At 21.6% G+C, this 22,711-nt stretch overlaps 3 protein-coding genes across 3 annotated transcripts; 1 reads left to right on the top strand and 2 right to left on the bottom strand.

Annotated features, from left to right (window-relative positions):
* Window positions 1-17,584: 17,584 nt before the first annotated feature.
* Window positions 17,585-19,275, top strand: F4817DRAFT_22134 (glycoside hydrolase family 76 protein). The gene has a single exon (XM_049298823.1). The coding sequence runs from the start codon at window positions 17,820-17,822 to the stop codon at window positions 18,921-18,923; it is 1,104 nt and encodes a 367-aa protein (XP_049153683.1). The 5' UTR covers window positions 17,585-17,819; the 3' UTR covers window positions 18,924-19,275.
* A 614-nt stretch (window positions 19,276-19,889) lies between these two features.
* Window positions 19,890-20,161, bottom strand: F4817DRAFT_354391 (uncharacterized protein). The gene has a single exon (XM_049305509.1). It carries the CDS (start codon window positions 20,088-20,090, stop codon window positions 19,923-19,925), a length of 168 nt encoding a protein of 55 aa, XP_049153682.1. The 5' UTR covers window positions 20,091-20,161; the 3' UTR covers window positions 19,890-19,922.
* An 8-nt stretch (window positions 20,162-20,169) lies between these two features.
* F4817DRAFT_22127 (ankyrin) lies at window positions 20,170-22,680 on the bottom strand. The gene is made up of 4 exons (XM_049298822.1): window positions 22,098-22,680; window positions 21,243-22,033; window positions 20,913-21,182; window positions 20,170-20,856 (listed from the first exon to the last, which is right to left on the bottom strand). The coding sequence occupies exons 1-4, from the start codon at window positions 22,517-22,519 to the stop codon at window positions 20,456-20,458; spliced, it is 1,884 nt and encodes a 627-aa protein (XP_049153681.1). The 5' UTR covers window positions 22,520-22,680; the 3' UTR covers window positions 20,170-20,455.
* Between the last annotated feature and the right edge of the window lie 31 nt (window positions 22,681-22,711).

Raw genomic sequence — 22,711 nt, 5'->3', positions numbered from 1 at the left:
TAAAAAATTTTTTATTTAATAATCTTTTTTTAAATTTAAACTATTAAAATTTAATAAAGGAAAAGATAAGGAAAGATTAATTAGTATTAAAAATAATATTATTTTTAAAAGTTGTATTTTTAGTATAAGTAGTATAAACCTTTTTAAATTATTATAATAAAGGGATAACGATTATAATTTATTTATTAATAATATAGTTTTAAGAAGAAAGTATATAAGTATAATATTATATTAGGAATAATTTAATTTTATATTAAATAAGAAAAATTATTTAAAAAATACCTTTAATTGGTTGGTATATTAAAATACTTTAATGTTTATTTTGGAATTAATTGGATATAAGGAAGGTATGGACCTGTTATATTATAATAAATTGAAAATTGTTTATGCCATTATAAAAATTAGTAAAAGGAAATTATTGGATTTAATTATAGGTATATAAGACGGAATGGAGATAATAAGTATTTTTGTTAAATTTTGGGTATTAATTGGTAAAATATATTAAAAAAAATTTTAAAAAAATTTTATGAAAATAAAGTATAACGGTAAAAACTTATTTATATTTATTTTTAAGTGGAAGTTTTAAATAAGATAGTATAAGAATGTAGGTTTATTTATGGAATAAAAATAGTTGATTATTATATTTTATATTGCGTGCGAATAGTATGTTTTAAAATGGGTTAAGTTTTTGATTAAATTTAGTAAAAATTTTAACATAATTATTAATATTTTAATAGAGGAATTTAATAATGATTTTAGAGATAAAGCGAAGTAGAGAGATTTAGTAAATATATATAATATATGAGGTAGAGGATGTAGTTAAGGTAGGGGAAGTTGTGGTAAAGGCGGAAGTTAAGGTGGTAATAATAATAATAATAATAATAATAATAATAGTAACGGAATTACTGACGGAAAGTTGAATTAGGATAGTAAATTTAAACCATTTTGTTATAATTGTAAGCAATATGGATATTTTGTTAAAAACTGTTTAGAATTTAAACGAAAAAATAATAGTAATAATTAAAGAGGGTATAGTTAAAGGTTTTATGGTTAAAGTTTAAAAAAAGTATAATTTTATATTATTAAATTAAAACTATTGGGAGGGTTATTATATAAATTATATATAGTTTTATTTTTAGTTTAGGTGTAATTTGATAAGATAAGAAAGTTGGTTAAATATTATAAAAAAGAGATGCGTTAAAAAATGGACTTGGTGATTATTTTTGAAATTATTGATGAAGAAATTTGGTTATCCGAAATAATTAAGATTTATGAGAATTTTATAATATATATTTATTATTTATAAGTATTTTTTGCCGAAATTGGTAAGAAAACTGAACTATTATTTGATATAAGATTTAATATTTATATTATTAACGATAACGGCAATTATAACGCGGGAATAGTTGTTAATATATAAAAATTTGATTTTACTATTAGTACGAGCGTAGGACGAGTGATAGTAGAGAAAATGGGAAAAGTATGATATAAGATTATAAATGATACATATAACCACTTTATTACTATATTAAACTACGTATTATATATCAAAACATTTTTTATTAAAATATTTTTTGGCGAATTGTTTTATTATTACGGTAAATATATTGAAAAAGATTAAATTAAGGATTTGAAAGATAAGATTATAGCATTTTTTAACGTAAAGAAAAGAGGATTTTTATTATAGCAATAAAGTATATAAAAACTTAAAATATTTGCATTATAAAAGTTAATAAATAACTAATAAGGATTTTGGCTAGGGATATTACCTGATAAAATCGATAAAATTTGTAAAGTAATAAAAAATGCATTTATTAGCGGCATAATGATTATAATAAATAAAATAATACAAAAACTTATTTTATAGTATTAAAGATTATATTATTTTAATATATAACAATTAGTATGGATTATTTAAAAAATAATTAATATTAATTTATAACTTATATAAGTAAATATATTATTTTATTTTATATGCGATTAAGTTAAAGTATAAAAAATAAAATCGGCGGATCCTTAAAAAAAAAGCGAATATATAAGCTAAATATTTTGATACAATTTAAGATTTATAAATTTTGAATTAATAAAAGGATATTAGTACTTTTTTATAATTGTGGAAGATAAAAGTTGGTATAAAAAGTACGAAATATATAAATAGAAAAATGATATATAATAAATTTTAAAATTTATAATTAAAAAAATTTAATAAGTATTTATAACGTTACTTTTTAATAAAAACGGTAAAAGTTAAAAAGTTATTACCGTTAAATTAAATAAAGGATAAAAGTTTGGTATAAATTAATTTAAAGTTTTTTGCTAAAAAAACGGCATTAATTTTATTATATTTACTTTTTAAAACTAATATTAAAACGGTATATCCAAAAAATATATTTAAAACTTATAAATAATAACAAAAATTACGTTTATTTAAATAAAAATATTTTTATACTTTTAGTTATAAATTATATAAGGTATTATTTATATATTAAATTATTTAAAAATATTAATAAATAATGGTTATATAATTGTAAAATATTATTATAATAGTTTAAACTTTAGAAAAGATTATAAATTTAATATAATAAATATAAGGATTATAAAATTTAAATGTATTATATATATTAATAAAAATTAACGAGTTAAATTTAAAAAGTTAAAAACTAAAAATATTAAAAATATTTTAATAAAATATATAGGAAAGTATAATTATTTGGTATAGCTATTAGAAAAAGGCCGATTATTTAAAATATTTTATATTATATTTTATAAGGATATAGGCAATTTAAATAACATATTTAATTTTAGAAATATAATATAATTATTTTTAAAATATGTATAAAAACGTTTATGTTATAAAAATAAAACTAAAAGTTATATTTGTAATAAAAATTTAAATATAGTAAATAAAAACGTTATAAATTTAAAAAAAGGTATAATTAAACGTAAAAAAAAGTAATTTAAAAAGAAAAAGGTATTCGACGTTTATTGTAGCATAGTTTTAAAAGATTATAATAAAGTTTTCGAAATATTAGCGGTTTGTTTTTAGGAAAGGTTAAATAATAAAATAAATAATTTTTTTAACGTAATATATAATTATATATTTATATATATATAGAAAAAATTTATAGAAAATATTTATAATTTTATGTAATTAAAATAAGATAATAAAGATTGATAGTATAAATTTAATATAATATTAAATTATTATAAAATATTTTCTATTTTATGTAATATAAATTTAATAATATAGAAAGTTATAGATAGTAAAGAATGGGATAAGTGGTTAAAAGCCATTTTTATTAAAATATAAGAAAATTTAAAATAAAATATATTTAAGTTTATAAATTAAAACGAAATTATTTATAATAATTTTATTAATGTAAAGTAAATATTAAAAAAGAAGTTTTTATTTATTAGAAAATTATATAAATTTAAAGTATATATTGTTATAAAAGGTTTTATTTAATAAAAAGGTATTAATTATAATAAAATTAAGATAATAATAATTAAAACTACCTTTTAACGGATATTAATAGCACTAACAATTTTAAAAATATGATATATAATATAGATTAACTTTATTGTAGCTTACTTAAACGGCAAGTTAACCAAATAACTATTTATGCGCCAATTTTACTTTTTTTTCAAATTTTTTTTAAAATTTCCAAAAAAAACAATTAAATATAAATATAAAAAAAAATATATTATTAAGTTAATAAATTTATTATATAGATTAAAATAAATAGGTATAGTATAGTAAGTAAAAATTTAATAATTATTAAAAAAGTAAAAATTTTGATTTTTTATATTAAATAATATTATATATATTAATAAGAAATTGGGTATAATTATTACTTTATATATAAATAACTTTATATTTTTTAAAAAAAATAAAGTTAAGTTAAAAAAAATTGGATATAAATTAAAATTGGAAATATTAATTATTAACCTAGAAAATGTAGACTAATTTTTAAGCGTATAAATTATATAATTTAATTTGATAGGTAATATATATATAAATTAAAAAAAATATATTAAAAAAGTATTAAAAAAATCTGAAATAATAGACTTTAAAACAATTTTTATACCTTTTAACCTAATAATATTAAACTAAATAATTAAATATAAAAATTAAATAAATAAATAAAAAATATTTAAATATGTATTATTAATTAAAAAGTTTAATTTTCTAATATAAATTATAAAATTTAACTTAAACTTTACCATATTAATTTAAACTAAATATATAATAAACTTATTACTTAAATATTTTATAAGAATAAAAAAGGTTGTTAAATATTTCAAAAATATTATAAAAAAATAGATTAAATATAAAACATTAAATAAAAAACATTTATATAAACGTTATAACAATATTAGTTTATTTAAAACAATTAACACCAACTTATCCAAAAACATAAAAACTAAATAATTAACAATAAAAGTAATCTTTTTTATAGTAAAAGGGTTAATATTTTAATTTTTAAAACTATAATCTGTAATTTACAAAAATATTTCAAAAATAAAATTTATAAAATTAAGTAAATGCGCCAATAACGCTTTTTAAATACGAAATTTTTTTATAAAATTAAAAAAAATGCCTAAAAAACTTATTACAATATTAAAAAATAATAATAGTACTATAAAATAAACTATTAATACAGCAATTAACAAAAAAAATAAATATATACACATTTAATATTTTTACTTAAAACAAAAAATTAAAATAAGATACATATAACTAAAATATATATAAAAAATTAAAAATCTTACAAATATATTTACCAAACTATTAAATAAAGGAAATTTTAAGAAAATATATAATTTATTAAAATTAAAAAACTTTTAATATACCTATTTAATTAAAAAAAAATATAAAAAATAAATTAAAATAATTAAATAATAAATAAATATATTTAATTAAAGAACTTTTATCTTTATAAAATAAAAAACACAATTAATATATATAAAATAAATAAAACATAATTAAATAAAGTTAATTAATTAACCTAATATTACTCTTAAAATTAAAATAAAAAAATAAAAATTATAAAAATTAATATAAACATATTATAATAATATATATAATAAAAATTTATGATATTTATATAATTACCATTTATTAATTAAAAATAATATTTAATATATATAAAATAATTTAATATTAAAAACCAGGTAAAAATAAAATTATTAAATTTAATAAAAAATTATAATAATAATAAAATAATTTTAAACATAATTTCCGATATATTTTATTAAATTTAATAATAATTAAAATATTTATTTTTATAAACGGATTATTTATAAATAATAAAAATTTTAATTTTTAAATTAATTATAAAATATTTATTTTTTATTAAATTAATTAAATTATATATAATTATGTTATAATAAAAAAAAAAAAAAGTTATTAATATTAAAATATTAATACGTAAAAATAATTACATAATAATATATAATTAATTTTTATATAAAATGTAATTTTTTTTTACATAATATTTATATATATAATTTATAATTAATATAACAATAATTATCGTAATAATTTTATTTTATATTTATATTTCGTTTTTTTATTTAATATATACCATTTATACTTTATTATATATATTAACATAATTTTTATTACTTTAAAAATATTTAAAATTTAATTTATAAATTTATAACATTTATATTTATTACATATAATATATTAAATAAAAAAATTAAAATTAAAATTTTATTAAAACGGCCGTTCGCAAGCTCGCGGGCCGTTTTTATATGCGCGTAAACGCGCATGTGATATTTTTCCAAAAGCGCGTTTGCGCGCGCGCGCAATTACCGCGTATTTTTTACGTAATTACTTTATCATTTATTTATTAATTACCTTATCAATTATTTTATTAATTAAAAAAGTTTAAGCGTAATATTTTTTCGAAAAAATTAAAAGTTTTTATTATAAAATTAAAATCGGTTAATTATATTTAAATTTATTATAATATATAATTATTTTTAATTAATTTAAATTAATAATTTTTATAATTTAAAAAAATATTTTTATTTTTATTAAATAATTTAATTAAAAATAACTTTATTTTTAATTAAATAACTTTTATTTTAACCGTTTTTTAATTAATTTTAATTAACTTTAATTAATTTTAATTAACTTTAATTAATTTAATAAAATTTTATTATAAAAAATTATATTAAATAAAAAAATTTAATAAAATTTAATTAAATAAAAAATTTAATATAAAATTAAATTAAACGAAAAAATTTAATAAAATTTAATTAAATAAAAAGTTTAACGAAAAATCTAATTATATATTTATTAATAATTACATTATAATAAAAAAAAATATTAATATTAAATTAATTAAATTATATATAATTACGTTATAATAAAAAAAGTTATTAATATTAAAATATTATTACGTAAATATAATCATGTGGTAATATATAATTAATTTTTATATAAAAAGTAATTTTTTTTAAATGGCATTTATATATATAATTTATTATTTTTACATTAATTAATATAATAATAATCATTATAATAACTTTATTTTATATTATATTTTTTTTTATTACGTTATTTTTTTTTATTTAATTTATATAAATACTTTATTATATTAACATTATTAATAAAATAATTAATAATAAAACGTTTATTATAAAAATTAATTTAATTTATTAAAATTTAATAAAATATAAATAAATCATTAAAAATATTTTAATAAATAAAATATATATTATAATTTATAAAATAAATATAATTATAATAAATAATATAATGGTAACGTTAATTTTTAAAAAATTAAAACTTTTATTTATTTTAATAATTATATATATTAATTTATTTTTATTTTATAAATATATTATTAAGTTTAAAAAAATAATAAAAAAAAGTTAATAATTGTTAAAATATTATTAATAAGTAATATTTGATTAGTTATTTAATTATAAGGTTATTTTATAGTAATTTATTAATTTGTAGGTGGGATTATAAGGTTTATTAGTTTTAATTAACCACTTACATTTTTATAAAATAATTAATTACGTAAATATAATTTTTATTAAAATAATAATATAATAAATAATATAATACCTTTTAAAAATATCTTTATTTTTAAATACCATTTTTTATATATAAACTTTATTTTTCTAATATTAATTAATAATTAATTAAATAATTATAAATAATAAAGAATTTTAATAAAAAGTAAATACGTTTATTTTAAAATATTTAAAATAAAAAAGGTTGAAATATATTTGTTTTAAAGTAAATTAAACTATTTTAAAGTTGTTTAATAATAATAAATAATAAATAACTTTTAAACTTAATATATATTAAATATTATAAAATAATAATTTATATTTATTACGTATAAAAAAACTTTTTTTTTAACAGTTTTATTATCGTTTTTTTTACATTTTTTAATTTTTTATTTTTATACATTTTATATTATTTATATAATTGTTTAAAATAATTAAATTTTTTTTTAAATATGTTAAAGTTAAATATAAAAGTTATTATATAAATTTTTCGATATTTTTAACAAATATTTTAAACGTTAAAAACGTTTTTATATTTATATTTATTAAAATCTTTTAATATTATAAAAATATTTTATACGATAAACGTTTATAAAAGGTTTATAAAAACGATTTTTAAAGTTAAATATTTAATTATTTTAAACTTATTAATTATTATTTTTTAATAAAAGGTTATAAATTTTTTAAAATTTATAACGTTATTTTTTTTTGTAAATTTAATATGTATATTGTTATTATATATAAAATTTTTATAACGTTAATTTAATTTTAACTTTTTAATAAAAACGTTTAAAATTTAATGAAAATATTAATAATTTTTTATAACGTAAATAACTTAATATTTGTTAAAAATTTTAAATAATAATAAATTTTTCCATTGTTAAAATTAATAATAACCTATTAATGTTATAAATTACCGTTGTTATAAATCTTATTTTTTATTTTTTTATAATAGTTACGAAATAAAGTAAAAAAAACGGATTTAAAAATTAATGTTAAGCTTAAAACGCTTTTATAAGTAATTAAATTTATTTAAATATTTATATTTATAAAATTATAAACTTATTTTAAATAATTATAATATGTAATTTTTAAAAAGTTTTTTATAAATTATATTATTACTTTATGTTATTTAATAACTTTATTTAATAATATATAAAGTAAAACCAAATATTAATAAAATAATAATTTTAATTATATCTTATTTTATTAATATTTTTTAATAAATTTGTTAATATTTAAAATTTTAACTATATTTTTAAAATTATATTATAATAATAAATAAAAATATAATAGTAAAAAATATAATAATTTTAATAAAGAATTATAAATATTTAATAATTTATATAACGCCGTTAAATTACTTTTTAAAAATTAAAATATCGCTTATTTTATTATATTAAAAAAAAAACGTTAAAATATTATTATATAAAATTAACCGCAAATAACTAATAATAATATTTATTTAATAAAATAATTTATTATATAAAAATATTTTTTTAAACTATTAAAAAAAAGTAAATATATATATTAAAATAGTTTAATATAAATATTTTTATTATATAAATTATAAACTTTAATAAATTTTTTTTAAAATGTTTAAAAATATTTATTTTAAAACGTTAAAATATTTATAACAATTTATTTTATAATTATTATAATAAAATATATTTAATATATAATTTATTAATTGTTATATAAAATTATTTTATGTTTAAAATAATTATTATTAAGTTTAATTATATTTTTAATATTTTATATTTAAATTTATAAAACGTAATAAATGTTTATATATATTGCCAATTATTTAACAGTATATTTTCGTTATAAAATAATAATAGTTAATATTTAATAAATAAAAAATATAAGGATAATAAATTTTTATATCAATTATGCCAATTTATATAATAAAGTATTATAATAAAAAAATATTTTATATATAATAAATAAAAGTATTAATTTATTTGCTACCTTTAAAAAAAACGTTAAAAAAAACGCAGTAAATAATTATATTATTTAACTAATAATTAAACCGATAATATTAACGAAAATTATAACCAATTTTTAATTAATTATAAAAAAATTAATTTTAAAAGTTTTAATATTAAAAATAATGTTAATTAATTTAATAATAATATTAAAAATATAAATAAAAAATATATATTATAATTTATAACTTTATATAACGTTATAAATAATAAAAAAATAATTAATATTTTAATTAATTAAGTTATTTTTTACGTTATGATAAAATTTAATATTTTTAATAAATTAATTATAAATAATTTAATAGTTATAATATTAACAAAAAATACTATATTTTTATTTTTTAAAGTATAATATTTAATATAAACGTTATAAATATTGCAAATAACGTATTTATACGTTAAATTAAATATTACAATAATAAGCTAATATATTATATTTTTTAATAATAATTTTTAATTATTTAATCTGGAAATAACGCATATATTAACCTTTTTTAATATTATAAAATTTTATATAATATTTTTAAATATACTTTTTTTAATATATATTAAAAATATAAACCGTTTTAATATTTATTTAAATAACGTTAATAATATTTTAATATATTAAAATAAATAATATTTTATAATATATAAATGGAGATATTTTTAATTTTTATTCGATAATTATAATATAATAATAATTTATAACTATTTAATAAAAAATAAATTACGTTAAATATATAAATAATTTAACCATTTAATAATAATATAATTATATAATATTTTTAAACATGTTAAATATAATAATTTTAACGAAAATTTAATTAAAAAAATAATAAAATATTACCATTAATATTAATTATATAATAAAATATTTAATAAATTTAAATTTATTATTAAAAATAATATTAATTTTAATTATTTAATAATAATTAACGTAATATATATAAATGTTAAACTTATATTATATGTAATTAATAAAATTACTTTTTTTTAAATAATAAAATTATTAAAAAATATAATTGTTAAAAATATTTAATATATATTAAAAAAAATATAAATAAATATTTATTTAAAATCTTTTAATAAATTAATTTATAATATCTGTAAAAATTTTGCGTTTAATAAATTTAAAGTAAATTTAATATTGTTAAATATTACTTTAAAAAAAATCTTTGTAAAAACTTATAATTTAATTAATAAATTAAAATAATATTACGTATTATTATAATAAATTTATAAAATTATAATAGTAAATTACTTTAATGTTAAACTTAAATATATTTTATAAATAATTATAAAAACTACTAATAATATAATAAATTTTAATAGTTTAATATTTATTTTATTAATATTTAACGTTTATTTATAAATAATAAATAATTTTTTAAATATATTTTTATTAAAAATATGCAAAATAATTTTTATAAAAATAATAATAAAAATATGTAAATTAAAAACTATATAATAAATTAATAACGTTTTAATTATATATAACAATTTAAATATATTATTAACGTTTAAATTATTATTTTAATTAAAAATTAAAATATAATAAAAAAAAATAATTAAAATAAATTTTATAAACTATTTATTTAAAACAATAATATATATATTATTAAAATTAATAATAAACTTATAAATTTTTAAATTATAATTGTATAGTTTTATTATTATAATAAAATAATAATTATATTAAATAAAAAGCTTATTATATAATTAAATTTCGATAATAATAATAAAATAAATAATAAAATTTATAAGCTTTTATAATTAATAATATTTGTTAAAAAATGCAATAAACTTTTTAATAATAAAAATAAATTTAAAATCATTAATTTTAATATTGCTTATATAACGTTATATAAAAAAAATATAAAATGTTTATTATTAAATTATATTAAAAAGGTAAAATTATTATGTTAAAATAGTTATTTAAAACCTTTAATAAAATTAAAATAAAAATTTTAATAAATAAAAAAGTTTTTTTATTTAAAAAATATAACGTAATTAAATATAATAACTATTATATTTACAATTTATATATTATATAAAAAATTAAAAAATTAATTATAAATAATTTTTATAAAAAATTATATTTAATTATTTAAAACTATAATAATTTAAAAAAAAAATATATATTAATTTAATTGCTAATAATTTAATATATTAATTAATAAATCTTTATTATTATAACACTTATATTATTAAAAAACGGGATGGTTATATAAATATAAAATATTTTATAAATTTATATATAGTTTAAAATAAAATTAATACGTATAATATTAACAAAATTACTTTAAGTAATAATATATTAATACTTTGTAAATATAATAATAATAATAATTAAATTTCTTTATAAAATATTAAAAATTAAAGTTTATTAATAAATTATTTATATACGTTATTATACGGATAAATTAAAAATAATAATATTTATATATAACTTATACCTATTAATAATAATAAATAAAACCCGATTTAATTTTATAATAATATAAATAAATAATATATTAAATTTATTTAATAAAACTTTTAACAATTTTAAAAAAATTAAATTAATAAAAGTTAATTTTATTATTAAATTAAAAAACTATTTAATTATAAATAACCCATTAATTTTTAATAATTATACTTTAACGTTTAACAATAATAATAACTTTTATTTATATTATAAAAATAAAATTAAAAAATTTACATTAATTAACTATAATTATATAAATATAACGTAATAATATATAAAACAACGCGTTAAAAACGTTTATATAACTATTATTTACCAATTTAAAATAATTTTTAATTTATTAAAAATAACTTAACATTAAAAATTTAATAATAAATAAATTAATAAATTAAATTATTACCTTTAATAATAATTAAATAATATAAAATAAAACTTATAATATTTACTTTTAAATTTAAAAACTACCAAATTATACATTTTTATTAATATATTATTTGCAAATAATTAAGACTTTATATCGTAATTAAAATATATAATTGCTTTAATAAATAAAATTTTTAACAATAAATCTTTTACAATTATAAATAATATAATTTATTAAAATTTAATAAAATATAAACGCATTATACATAATATATTAATAAATAAAATATACATTATAATTAACGGAATAAATATAACTATTATTATAAATATTACGTTTATAATTATTTTTAAAAAATTAAACTTATTTAAGATTTTTATTATAATTTATATAAACTTATTTTTATTATACAAATATTTTATTAAATTAAATATAATAAAAGAAAAATATTTAATAATAAATATTATAACGTTATAACAATCGTATAAACGCTAAAAAATTTACAAAATCTGTTAAATACACAATAAAAATAACTTTATTAATATAATAATAAAAACTTTTTTAAATAAAAGCTTATAAGCTTTTATTAACATAAATATTTTAACAATACAATTATAAAAATGGATTAAAAAATAAAAAAAGAAAATATATATATAAATATAAAATATAATTAAATTAAAAAAATTAATAATAATTTTATTTATTAAAAAAAAAAGTTATTAATATTAAAATATTATTAATAAATAATATTTAATTAATTATTTAATTATAAAGCTACTTTATAATAATTTATTAATTTATAAATAAAATTATAAAATTTATTAACTTTAATTAACCACTTACATTTTTATAAAATAATTAACCATATAAACGTAACTTTTATTAAAATAATAATATAATAAATAATATAATACTTTTTAAAAATATTTTCACTTTTAAATACTGCTTTTTACATGTAAACCTTGTTTTTTTAACAATAATTAATATAATATTATTATAATAATCATATAAATAATAAAAAATAAATAATATTAAATAAATTTATAAAAAAAGATTAAATTATTTTTATAATTAAATTAAATATTAATAAAACGTTAAAAATATTTATTAATATTAATTATTTTATTATAAAGTTATAAAATTAAGTTAAAAAAATTAAAACATAATTAAAAACGTTATTAAAATATTAAAATTTAATAAAAATTTTTATTTTTTAACTTTTTATTATAATGATTTTACATTTAATAAATATAATAAAATAAATATTAAATTTATTAAAAAATAATTATAAAAATCGTTATAAAAATCGTTTATTTATTAAAAAAAATTGTTAATAAAAAATATTTATAAATAATCCGAAATTTATTTTAAAATATATTTTAAAAAACCGCGTAAAAACATTTTAATTATATTATAAAAAAGTTAAAATTTTACGGTAACGTTTTTTAATTTAATATAAACATTTTTAATAATATTTATTAAATAATTATTTTATTTTTAAATAATTTTACGGTATTATTAAATCGTATAAACTTTATTTATTTATTTTTCGGTTTTTATTTTTTATAAATATTTTTTTAAATTTTATTACGTATTTTTAATAATATTTTAAAAATATTAATAAATAATTATATAACATATATTATTGTTAAAATAACAAGGTTTTATATGTATTACGTAATAAAAAAAAGTAATTAAATTATATTGTTTAATTGGTTTAAGTTAATTAAATAAAGTAAAAAATTTATTAAATAAAAAAAATATTTATTTACATGTGTATAAACTTTACGTAAACGGTGTGTGTTAACACAACTTTAATCACGTGGCATAACACATGACTGGTATTTTAACAATTATAATATTTACCAAATAAATATTTAAATTATTAATTTAACTTTTAATAATTAATTTTATAAATTAATAATAATAAATTAATATATTAATATATAATTTTTAATTATTAAAATAACGTTAACATTTTATTAATATAATTATTATACGTTAAATAAAAAATAAAATAAATTTCCGAAAATTATTTATTATTTATTTTAAAATAATAAAAATATAACTTTTTATTTATAATATTAAATTATTAATTAATTATAATATAATAACACCGTTAATATAAAATTACTCGTTTTATAAATACGTTAATTTAACATTTAATAAATATTATAAATATATAAAAAAAAAGTTAAATTTATATTGCGTAAAACTTAAGTTTAAACTTTTATTTTAAAAAACGTAATTACATGTTATTTTAATAAACTTAAATTAAAATTCGTTAAAATCGGGTTTACGCCCGATTACGTTATAAACGCCATAAAACGTTTGGTTTATATTATTATATTTATAAATTTATAAACTTAAAAAAATAATATAAAACATAAGTTTTAACAAATTTTAATTTAAAATATATTTAACGTGTTTAATTATAATTATAAATAATTTTTTTAAAATTTAACATTATATTTATAATAATTTAATATTTAATAATAACGTATAAAATAACTTTTATTTTTATAATTTAAAGTTAATATTTTACTTTTTTTACCTTTTTATTTTTTTTTATATATTTATACGGCATTATGTTATAATATCGTAAGTTTTAACGTTTAAAAATACGTAATAATATTAAAAATGTTATATATATATTTATAATTACGTATAAAATAATTTTTTTTAATTTAAAGTTAATAATTTAATTATTTAAACTTTTTTGTTATTTTACATGTTTATACGGCATTACGTTATAATGTTATAAATTTTAACGTAATATATTTTTAAAAAAATGTTTTAACCGGTATTATAACCGGTATTACAATTAATTATCATTTTAAAACGTTTAAAACGTTTAAAACGCATATATTTAAACGTTTAAAAAATCGAGTAAACGTATATATTTATTAATAATAAAATTAATAAATGTTTTAAATTAATTAAAACTTATTTTAAACACATTAATATAATTATTATTTTTAATATTAAATGATTATTATGGTAAAAATTACCCGAGTTATTTTAAATTAAAAATTTAAAATTGTTTTTAAAATTATACCGGAATTATAATTGGTTAAAAAATTATGTGGTTAAAAAAATATAACCGTATAAATAATCTCGAATTTATGGTTTAAATTCATTAAAATAAATTACATGGTAATATAAAAAAAAAGTTATTAATATTAAAATATCGGTTATATATTACGTTACGTGATTAAAATTATATTAACATATACCGTTTACGTAAAATTTATATATATATAAATAATTTTTATTTTATTTAATAAATCTTTTACTTTATTTAATTAATTTAAACTAATTAAATAACATAATTTAATTGTTTTTTTTATTATATAATATATATAAAATTTTAATATTTTAATATATATATATATATAATAAATTTATATAATTTAAAAATTATTTATTTATATATATATAAATTATATATAAATAATATATATAAATATATAATTAATGTTTTAACAAATATTAATTATATTAATAATTTTTATAATATAATTTTATTATAATAAAAACATTATAAATGGTACTTTGTTTATTCATGTCTTTGATTTTTACAAACATACCTGTTTAATCAATCTTGCTAAACATTTTCAGCTGTGTTATCGTAGCCTTAAACACATTCCAAAACTTTCCATAACCTTTCGAAATTACAAGAAGTCAGACTCATGCTACGCAATCAGCTTGTTAAGGTTAACATCCGTATTTACTAGCGTTTTCCGTTTCTCAGTGATAGATCCCCTATTCGACTCGTTCGAGGAATATTTATCCACTGCCTCTTCCTATAGTCGCTTTAGCTGAGAGTCCTTATCCTCATTCATTGCCATCTTTTATTATTCAATTCTGACGGTCAACTTCTGTTATGCTGTCTCGTATGTAAAGTCAAGGAACCTTGCGCTCAACAGCACAGAATTAGAACGCACTGTGTTATATAAAGGAAGTAAGGGTATAACAGTCGCAAGAGGCGAGAGGTAATAATCACTCGTTGGATCCCAATTTCCCCGGAAGGCCGATCACTTGGGCTGAGAGCCTCATTGCCGCGTAGGGGGGGGGGGGTCTGCATTACGTGCTCACCATACCACTAATTACAAAGCCTACCTGCCTTGTGATACCTATACTAGCGAATAGCATACGAGCGTCGGGGCATGAAAAACAGAGAGACTGTGGTTAGGTGTTATTGAAGACCCAACTATAAGCTAGCAACAAGAAGGCATCATTGCTAGAGGCGTAGTGGTGAGAAATTAAATATTTAAGTAGCTCATTACTAAGTCAAGATATTTAAAATGTTATTTAAATAACGCGTAAACCAGGTTTACAGGAGCCTCTTTCAATAATTGTGTCCATACTAGGTGTCTATCAGCTTTGGCCACAGCTTGTACCACTTGGCAGAAGTGAGAATGAGACGCGGACCTTTTATTAAAAACCGATGTACTTAAGCCTCAATCCTCGCCCTTGTCTTTAAGTTAAACATTATAATAAGATTATGTGGGATTATAATGCGCTGGCTTCAAACTCTTTGCAATAGCTGATTATTTTACAAGTCTAAGGTTTGGTTGGACGTGGGGATTATTTTGTTGAGTGGGATTAACCAGTCGGACATTTTACATACCTTGGAGACCGATTTATCCTATCTCTAAATATTGAGTATACCAAGTTAAGTTCCCTGGTCCGGGTATACAATTACAATTACTGGACTTGAAGTAGTTTTTAATTCATGCTTACAGGTTTTCTATAGTAGGTCCGACTCTACTCCCTTTAAGTCTGTTTAGCCTCGATGTAAGTTTAGTTAGTTCGCTCAACCAAGCTAAGCCACCTCGTAGGATGTAACTAAAAAGTTTACCCAACTAAACTAAACGCTAATTTTCGCAACATTAGATGAATTCACGAACAACGTTCTACGGCCATATTCGCTTGATAGGTTGAGAGGTAAGCGCTGTTTATAATGCGTACTGGGTAATTTATCTACTCCACTAAGAATGCTACCTGCCATCTTCGTCGATCTTTTCCTCTGTTAGCGCTTATCGGCATTGCCGCGTAAATGACTTGCAGTAGATCGCGGATCAGTCTAGCCGTTGAGATTGCAGTTGAAGATCGTTCCTTTGGATTTAAATAACGGCAATGCGTATATAGACTCTTAGAAAGGGAGTGTCACGTGTGCGTTAAGACATGTAAATTCTCTAGGTGCACCCTACATGCAGGTTAAACCATGATTCAAATTTAAATTCCTGGTTTCGATATTGATGCAAGGGGTTGTGACCCTCCCGTATTCATGCTGTCACACACTCGACAGCAGAAGCTACGCTTCGAGCCGAGCCCTCTCACTACGACTTGCCCCTTATTCCTCTATACTGTGGCGTTTATAAGTCACTCGGTATATATGACGGCTGACGAATATTTAAAATTCATGTCAGGTACACGGAGTAGATCCTACCAATCATATGTTCCTGCAGGACAACCCAGACCCGATAACTCAAATGCCACCAGATAAGTGCCTATGTACTTATATCTCCTAGGGCGGACAGGGGGGGGACAGACCGCGGCGGGTGGCTTTTTCGTATTCGTCCTGTCAACAGACTACGAACACTATTTAAGCTTGGCAATAGACTCGCATGGCACAAATCTTGAATAGGGGACGGACATTGCGTGCGGCGCTTAAGTGTTGCATCGGATCGAGGGAAAGCCACCGAGCCCACAGCGGCATTGGGAAAATATGACTGGGCTGCCAAACTTACATCGCGTTTAAACTTCTCATATAAACGATGCGCATGTGGACTATTTATATATAAAGCACCTGCGTTTGGCTTCAAACGAGGTAATCCATCTGCTATTCTACTGGCTATACGGCAGTTTCTCCAAATATTTACGAAGAACTCTTTACGAATACCACGCTGTGAAGCATCTTTGGGTTATCAAGGATTTGTTCGAGCTTAGTATACCACCACTCTACAAGTACATAGATATGTTGCCATTACTACCATTGGCGGCATGCTGCCTTTCATTATCCCCCCTAGCTTCTGGGGCAGTAATTAGGCGGGAATTGATACCCTCAGACGCGACTAAGGTAGCGGTAGATGCTATGATGGCGTTATACGATGAGAAAACAGGCCTTTGGGATCCTAACAACCCAGGATCGTCTTGGTGGCAGAGCGGCGTCGCTCTTTGGGCTCTCACAGAATATATGGTCAAGTCGGGATCTCACGAATACCTCCCCCAAGCACTAAACACAGTCAAAATCCAGCGGGCACCTCTCAGCTGGTGGCCGGATGGAGATGGCGACTTCCGCGCTGACAGTACTGATGATACGGCCTGGTGGGCGCTCGCAATGACTAGCCTATACGAGCTCACAGATGATGAAGAATACCTACTGATTGCTCAGGAAGATGAGGCCTACATGTACAAGTACTGGAACACGACAACATGTTCGGGTGGACTTATTTGGAGTATTCCAAGCCGGACTTATCATAATGCCATTAGCAATGAGCTTTACCTAGAGCTTACGGCCAAGCTGCACAACCTCGTCCCAGGAGACATGACGTACCTAAACCACAGTCTACAAGAGTGGGAATGGTTCAAGAACAGCGGCATGATCAACAGCGAAAACCTTGTTAACGACGGGCTAACGGACGACGCCGCCTGCGTCAACAACGGAAGGACAACGTGGACATATAACCAAGGTGTGATCCTAGGCGGCCTTGTCGAGCTATACAAAGCCACAGGGGATAGTTCGTATCTCGATGAAGCGCAGCAGATAGCAGACGCCGCGGTCAGCAGCACGCTACTGGTTAAGGACGGAACCCTGACGGAACCCTGCAGCGACGAAAAAGCATGCGAGCCGAATGGCACCTCGTTCAAGGGTATCTTCATCCGGGAGTTGGCTAAGCTTAACGCTGTGCTGGATGACCGTCCCTATAGCTCTTTCATCACGCAAAACGCTGTCACTGCGTATGAGAACGCACGGAACGGGTCTAACTTTTATGGTTTCCAGTGGCAGGGGCCGTATGATAATGTCACGATCGGTACTCAGGAGGCCGCGGTTCATCTTTTAGTCGCGGCATATTTATAATAATCCTGAAATGCTTGGGGTTTTGTTCAATGAGGTGGAGAGTATGATGGCGGTTCTGTCCGAGTGCATTAGGATGCGATACATTGAGGAAATAAGGCATAGGATTTATAATAGAGCAGATGCATAAAGCAAAGTTTGTAAATATTGTTATTCGCAGATTGTGGTTGGCCTGGTCATAGGGAGTCTGGGGCGAGCGGTGACAATGGTGTCTGGTAACTGGTTTCCGCAGTGTTTGCTTATTGAGGTTATTTGGTGCAAAGCTATAAATTCAGATACGAAGTAAGATACCAATGATCGGAATATTCCGGCGGAGAATTAGCTTAGGTCTTAATAAAAGTTTACTCTCACCTCTCTTCCCAGTCTAGCACCTGGCTATATGAACAGGCAATTAACTAAGTAAGTGCCTTTTGTTTGGTTGCGCATTCATCGACTGCTTTAGGGTCTGCTTTGGGCACTTATGCTAGATAAATATGTTTGTTCAGCCTTACCTGAGCAACTGAGCCACCCCTATTTGGACTATACTTAAACTATATCGACCTTAGATATCCATCTTAATTACCAATAATAACAATGGTGTTATTCGCATTCAATAGCATCGCACTCCGAAAGCTACAACTTATTCATTGGATAAAACTTTGACAGTAGCAACGACGCAGCAAACCCAAGCTGCCAAGTCGACGGTAAGGCTTCGCCATATATGGACACGAATCCAGCTGTCGAGCTCGGAAATATTCTTCTCCTTTGCATCTCCCTGGATAGCTCGAATACTAGGAAGAATAAACGGAACCCACAACTGGTGCCCTACGGCAAACGAGATACCTGTAGCAAAACTTCATTACTACCGATTTATCTATCAGGTTTAGTTGGGTCGAAATACCTGCAACGTACCAGGGGTATGCACCCCGGTCCGCTAAGATCGTTCCAGGAGAACGTCGCAAGATTGCACCACACGAAATGATGGTAATAGAAAGGAGGACTATAACTCGAGGAGCGCCACGATTAAAAAAATGTCGTGAAGTATGATGGGAGCAGCCTGTTGCTTAGTGTATGTATATCTGGCTTGCAGAATAGCGTCAGGAACTCGTATTGGTCCCAGGCAAACCACAGGGAGCAGGTTGACGAGATGACTGGGTCAAGACTCAATGAGACAGACATGGCGGAATGCATGTAGTGATTTGTGTCCCTGATCAGGTTGCGGTATTTAAATAGATATGGTGTCAATATAATCTCTGTTATTGGGGTATAATGAGTTAAGTGATAACTTTTTTTAAGAGTTCTAGGTTTTAGATACGTGTACTTCTGAATAGTATTATTATTGCCCGCTACGGCTTGCTAAAGCCAAGACTCCATCCTGGGTATTGTCCCATCTATATGTTGTCTGGGGAATCATATCTTTTTGGGATTTCCAATTTCGCTTAATTATCCGATCAAGCTTCAAAATATAAACATGTAGCATCTCTTCACAATAACAACTGCTTCAGAGAACCATCGCTGCTCTTTTAGACATCTTAGACCCGATATTAGACTTATATTCATTGCCTTGCGCTATCAAGCTTCAATTGATCAGCACGCTCTAGTATCGTTACCATTTCGTGATGTTGTGCAGACCGAGCGATATCCAATGCGGTCTGTCCTGACTTATTCCTTATTGTCAAATCAGCACCGTGTTTTAGTAGGAGTTCAGCACTTTCTCTAGAGTCCCAATCCGCGCACAGAAACAGAGCAGTTGGGTAATCGTCGCAGTAGAAATGGTTGACATCAGCTCCGTGTGAAAGCATATAGTCTGCCAGTTTCGTATTTGAACACGCATTCGCCCAGAGAAAGGGGTCTCTTCCGTTGTAACCTTTGATATGCATGTCGGCGCCGCTGTCTATTAAAACCTTGGCACATTCGAAATACTCCTCGTCGCCCAAGCCACTTAGTACTACACCGCCTTGAAACATGTTAGTGATCTAGGCTTCATAGGGGAAGCACATCCTCATTACTTACCGTCGCCTGGGTAGGCATAATTAATATTAGCTCCGCTTTCCAGCAGAATACGGGTCATCTCAACGTCTCTTAGTACCCTCGCGGCAATTTCTAACGGGACATATCCATTGTTGAAAAAGGCTGCCATTTTCTGGTGAGAGCGAATGTTTTCATCAAGCCTATCCTCCGTCTCTGGTGGTAGATAATCATCCTTATTAGCACCATGGGCTAATAATAACCGAACAGCTTCCTTTTGCTGTTGCATCATCGCTTGATATAATGGAGGAAGGCCTGATACATATTAGTTTATTTCAAACTCGGTTGAAATTTCATGTAGTAATCACCACTCACCATATTTGTCTCTGATATTTGGGTCGAACCCCGCAGAAAGAAGGATTACTAGACTCTGGAGATCATTGGTTTCGAGAGCTTGATGGACAAGGTATGGACCAGAGGCCGACTTGTTGAATTTTGGCGCCAGGGTTGTAAGTAGTGGTCTAATGCCGGGTATCTCTTCTATCCTTTGGGTCAAGGGGAAAATCATGTCAATGGATCCCGTAAGAGAGCACCCCCTTTGCACTAGGATGTTTGCAACGGTCAATGCTTCGGATGAGAGAGCAACGTTTAGAGGAGAACGTAACTGATTGTCACGCGCGTTGATATCAGCACCATGGTCGAGCAGGAGTTGGGCAATCTCCGCATCATTATATATGGCGCAGAAATGAAGCACTGTTTGGCCATCTTGCGTTCTCTCAGCCGTGGAATAACCGCTTGAAATGAGACGGACAACCCCATCGCTATTCCTGGCTCTAACTGCTTCAAGCAAAGTGATTGGCTCTGCTGAGAACGGACTTAGGAGTACTTCACTAGATGTCTGCGAATTGGATTGATAATCTAGCGGGGACGTAGGTTCCGAGGGTTCTAGTAATTGATCGAAGTACCTGTTCAAAGGAAAGGAAGCGTCTGTTGATTGAGATATGGATTGACGCCGTCCTCCAAAGGCCGAAACGCTCGCGACATCATCTTCCATCCTCTTTCGGACTCTCTTTCCGCTGTCTCGGCTACGAAGCTCAATAGAAAGCTTCTCGTAAACCTTGTTGACATCGTTCTTGATCTCATCCTGGCCTTTTCCCTCGAGGAATCTGTGCTTGACTTAGTATGGCTTGGACAATGGGGTAGTCATGATAAGAATCGAGGCTCACGAACCCATTTATTACTGATATTGTGATGTTCAAACTTGTTTTACCCTCCTGAAGTCTCTCCCTCAACGCTTTGATTTCACCTTTCCGCATCACCCAACCAACCATCCTTATCGGACTTCTTCTACCAGACCCCTTTAGAGGCGCTATAAGTATATGGATTGATTGCATGCTGTCTCGACATAGGTTAATACACTCCGTTAAACTACTCTCTAGCGCAAAATCCTCCGATTTCAAATCACATTTAGCGCAGATATCTTGGAGAGACCCAAGCACCGTGGAAAGGTTCTGCACGTCGCGGCGGATATGGAGTATCTCCTGTGGTGCATCGGTCATCTCCTGAATAAGCGAAACAAGGGCTCGTGATGTAGATACAGCAAGCCCAGCGACGCCTATGACGCTGGCAACCATTGACAGCGGATCGGCCATATTGATTGTTGGAGTTATATATAAGATGGCTCAGTATCGTAATTTAAAGGGGATAGTTATGAGTTAATATGAAATTCCTTTGGTTTTATTCCAACAGACTCATAACAAATCAGCATGAAAGTGGACTCATCGAACGTTGAAGCATTACTTGGGTCGCAGGGCTTAGAAGGATTGCGGCCGCGCCACTCTCCT

The sequence above is a fragment of the Daldinia loculata genome (assembly GCF_022478755.1).
Source record: "Daldinia loculata strain CBS 113971 unplaced genomic scaffold F4817scaffold_108, whole genome shotgun sequence".
Lineage (NCBI taxonomy): Eukaryota > Fungi > Ascomycota > Sordariomycetes > Xylariales > Hypoxylaceae > Daldinia > Daldinia loculata.
The sequence above is the reverse complement of the archived record's forward strand: the minus strand, read 5'-3'. Positions and strand labels throughout refer to the sequence as shown.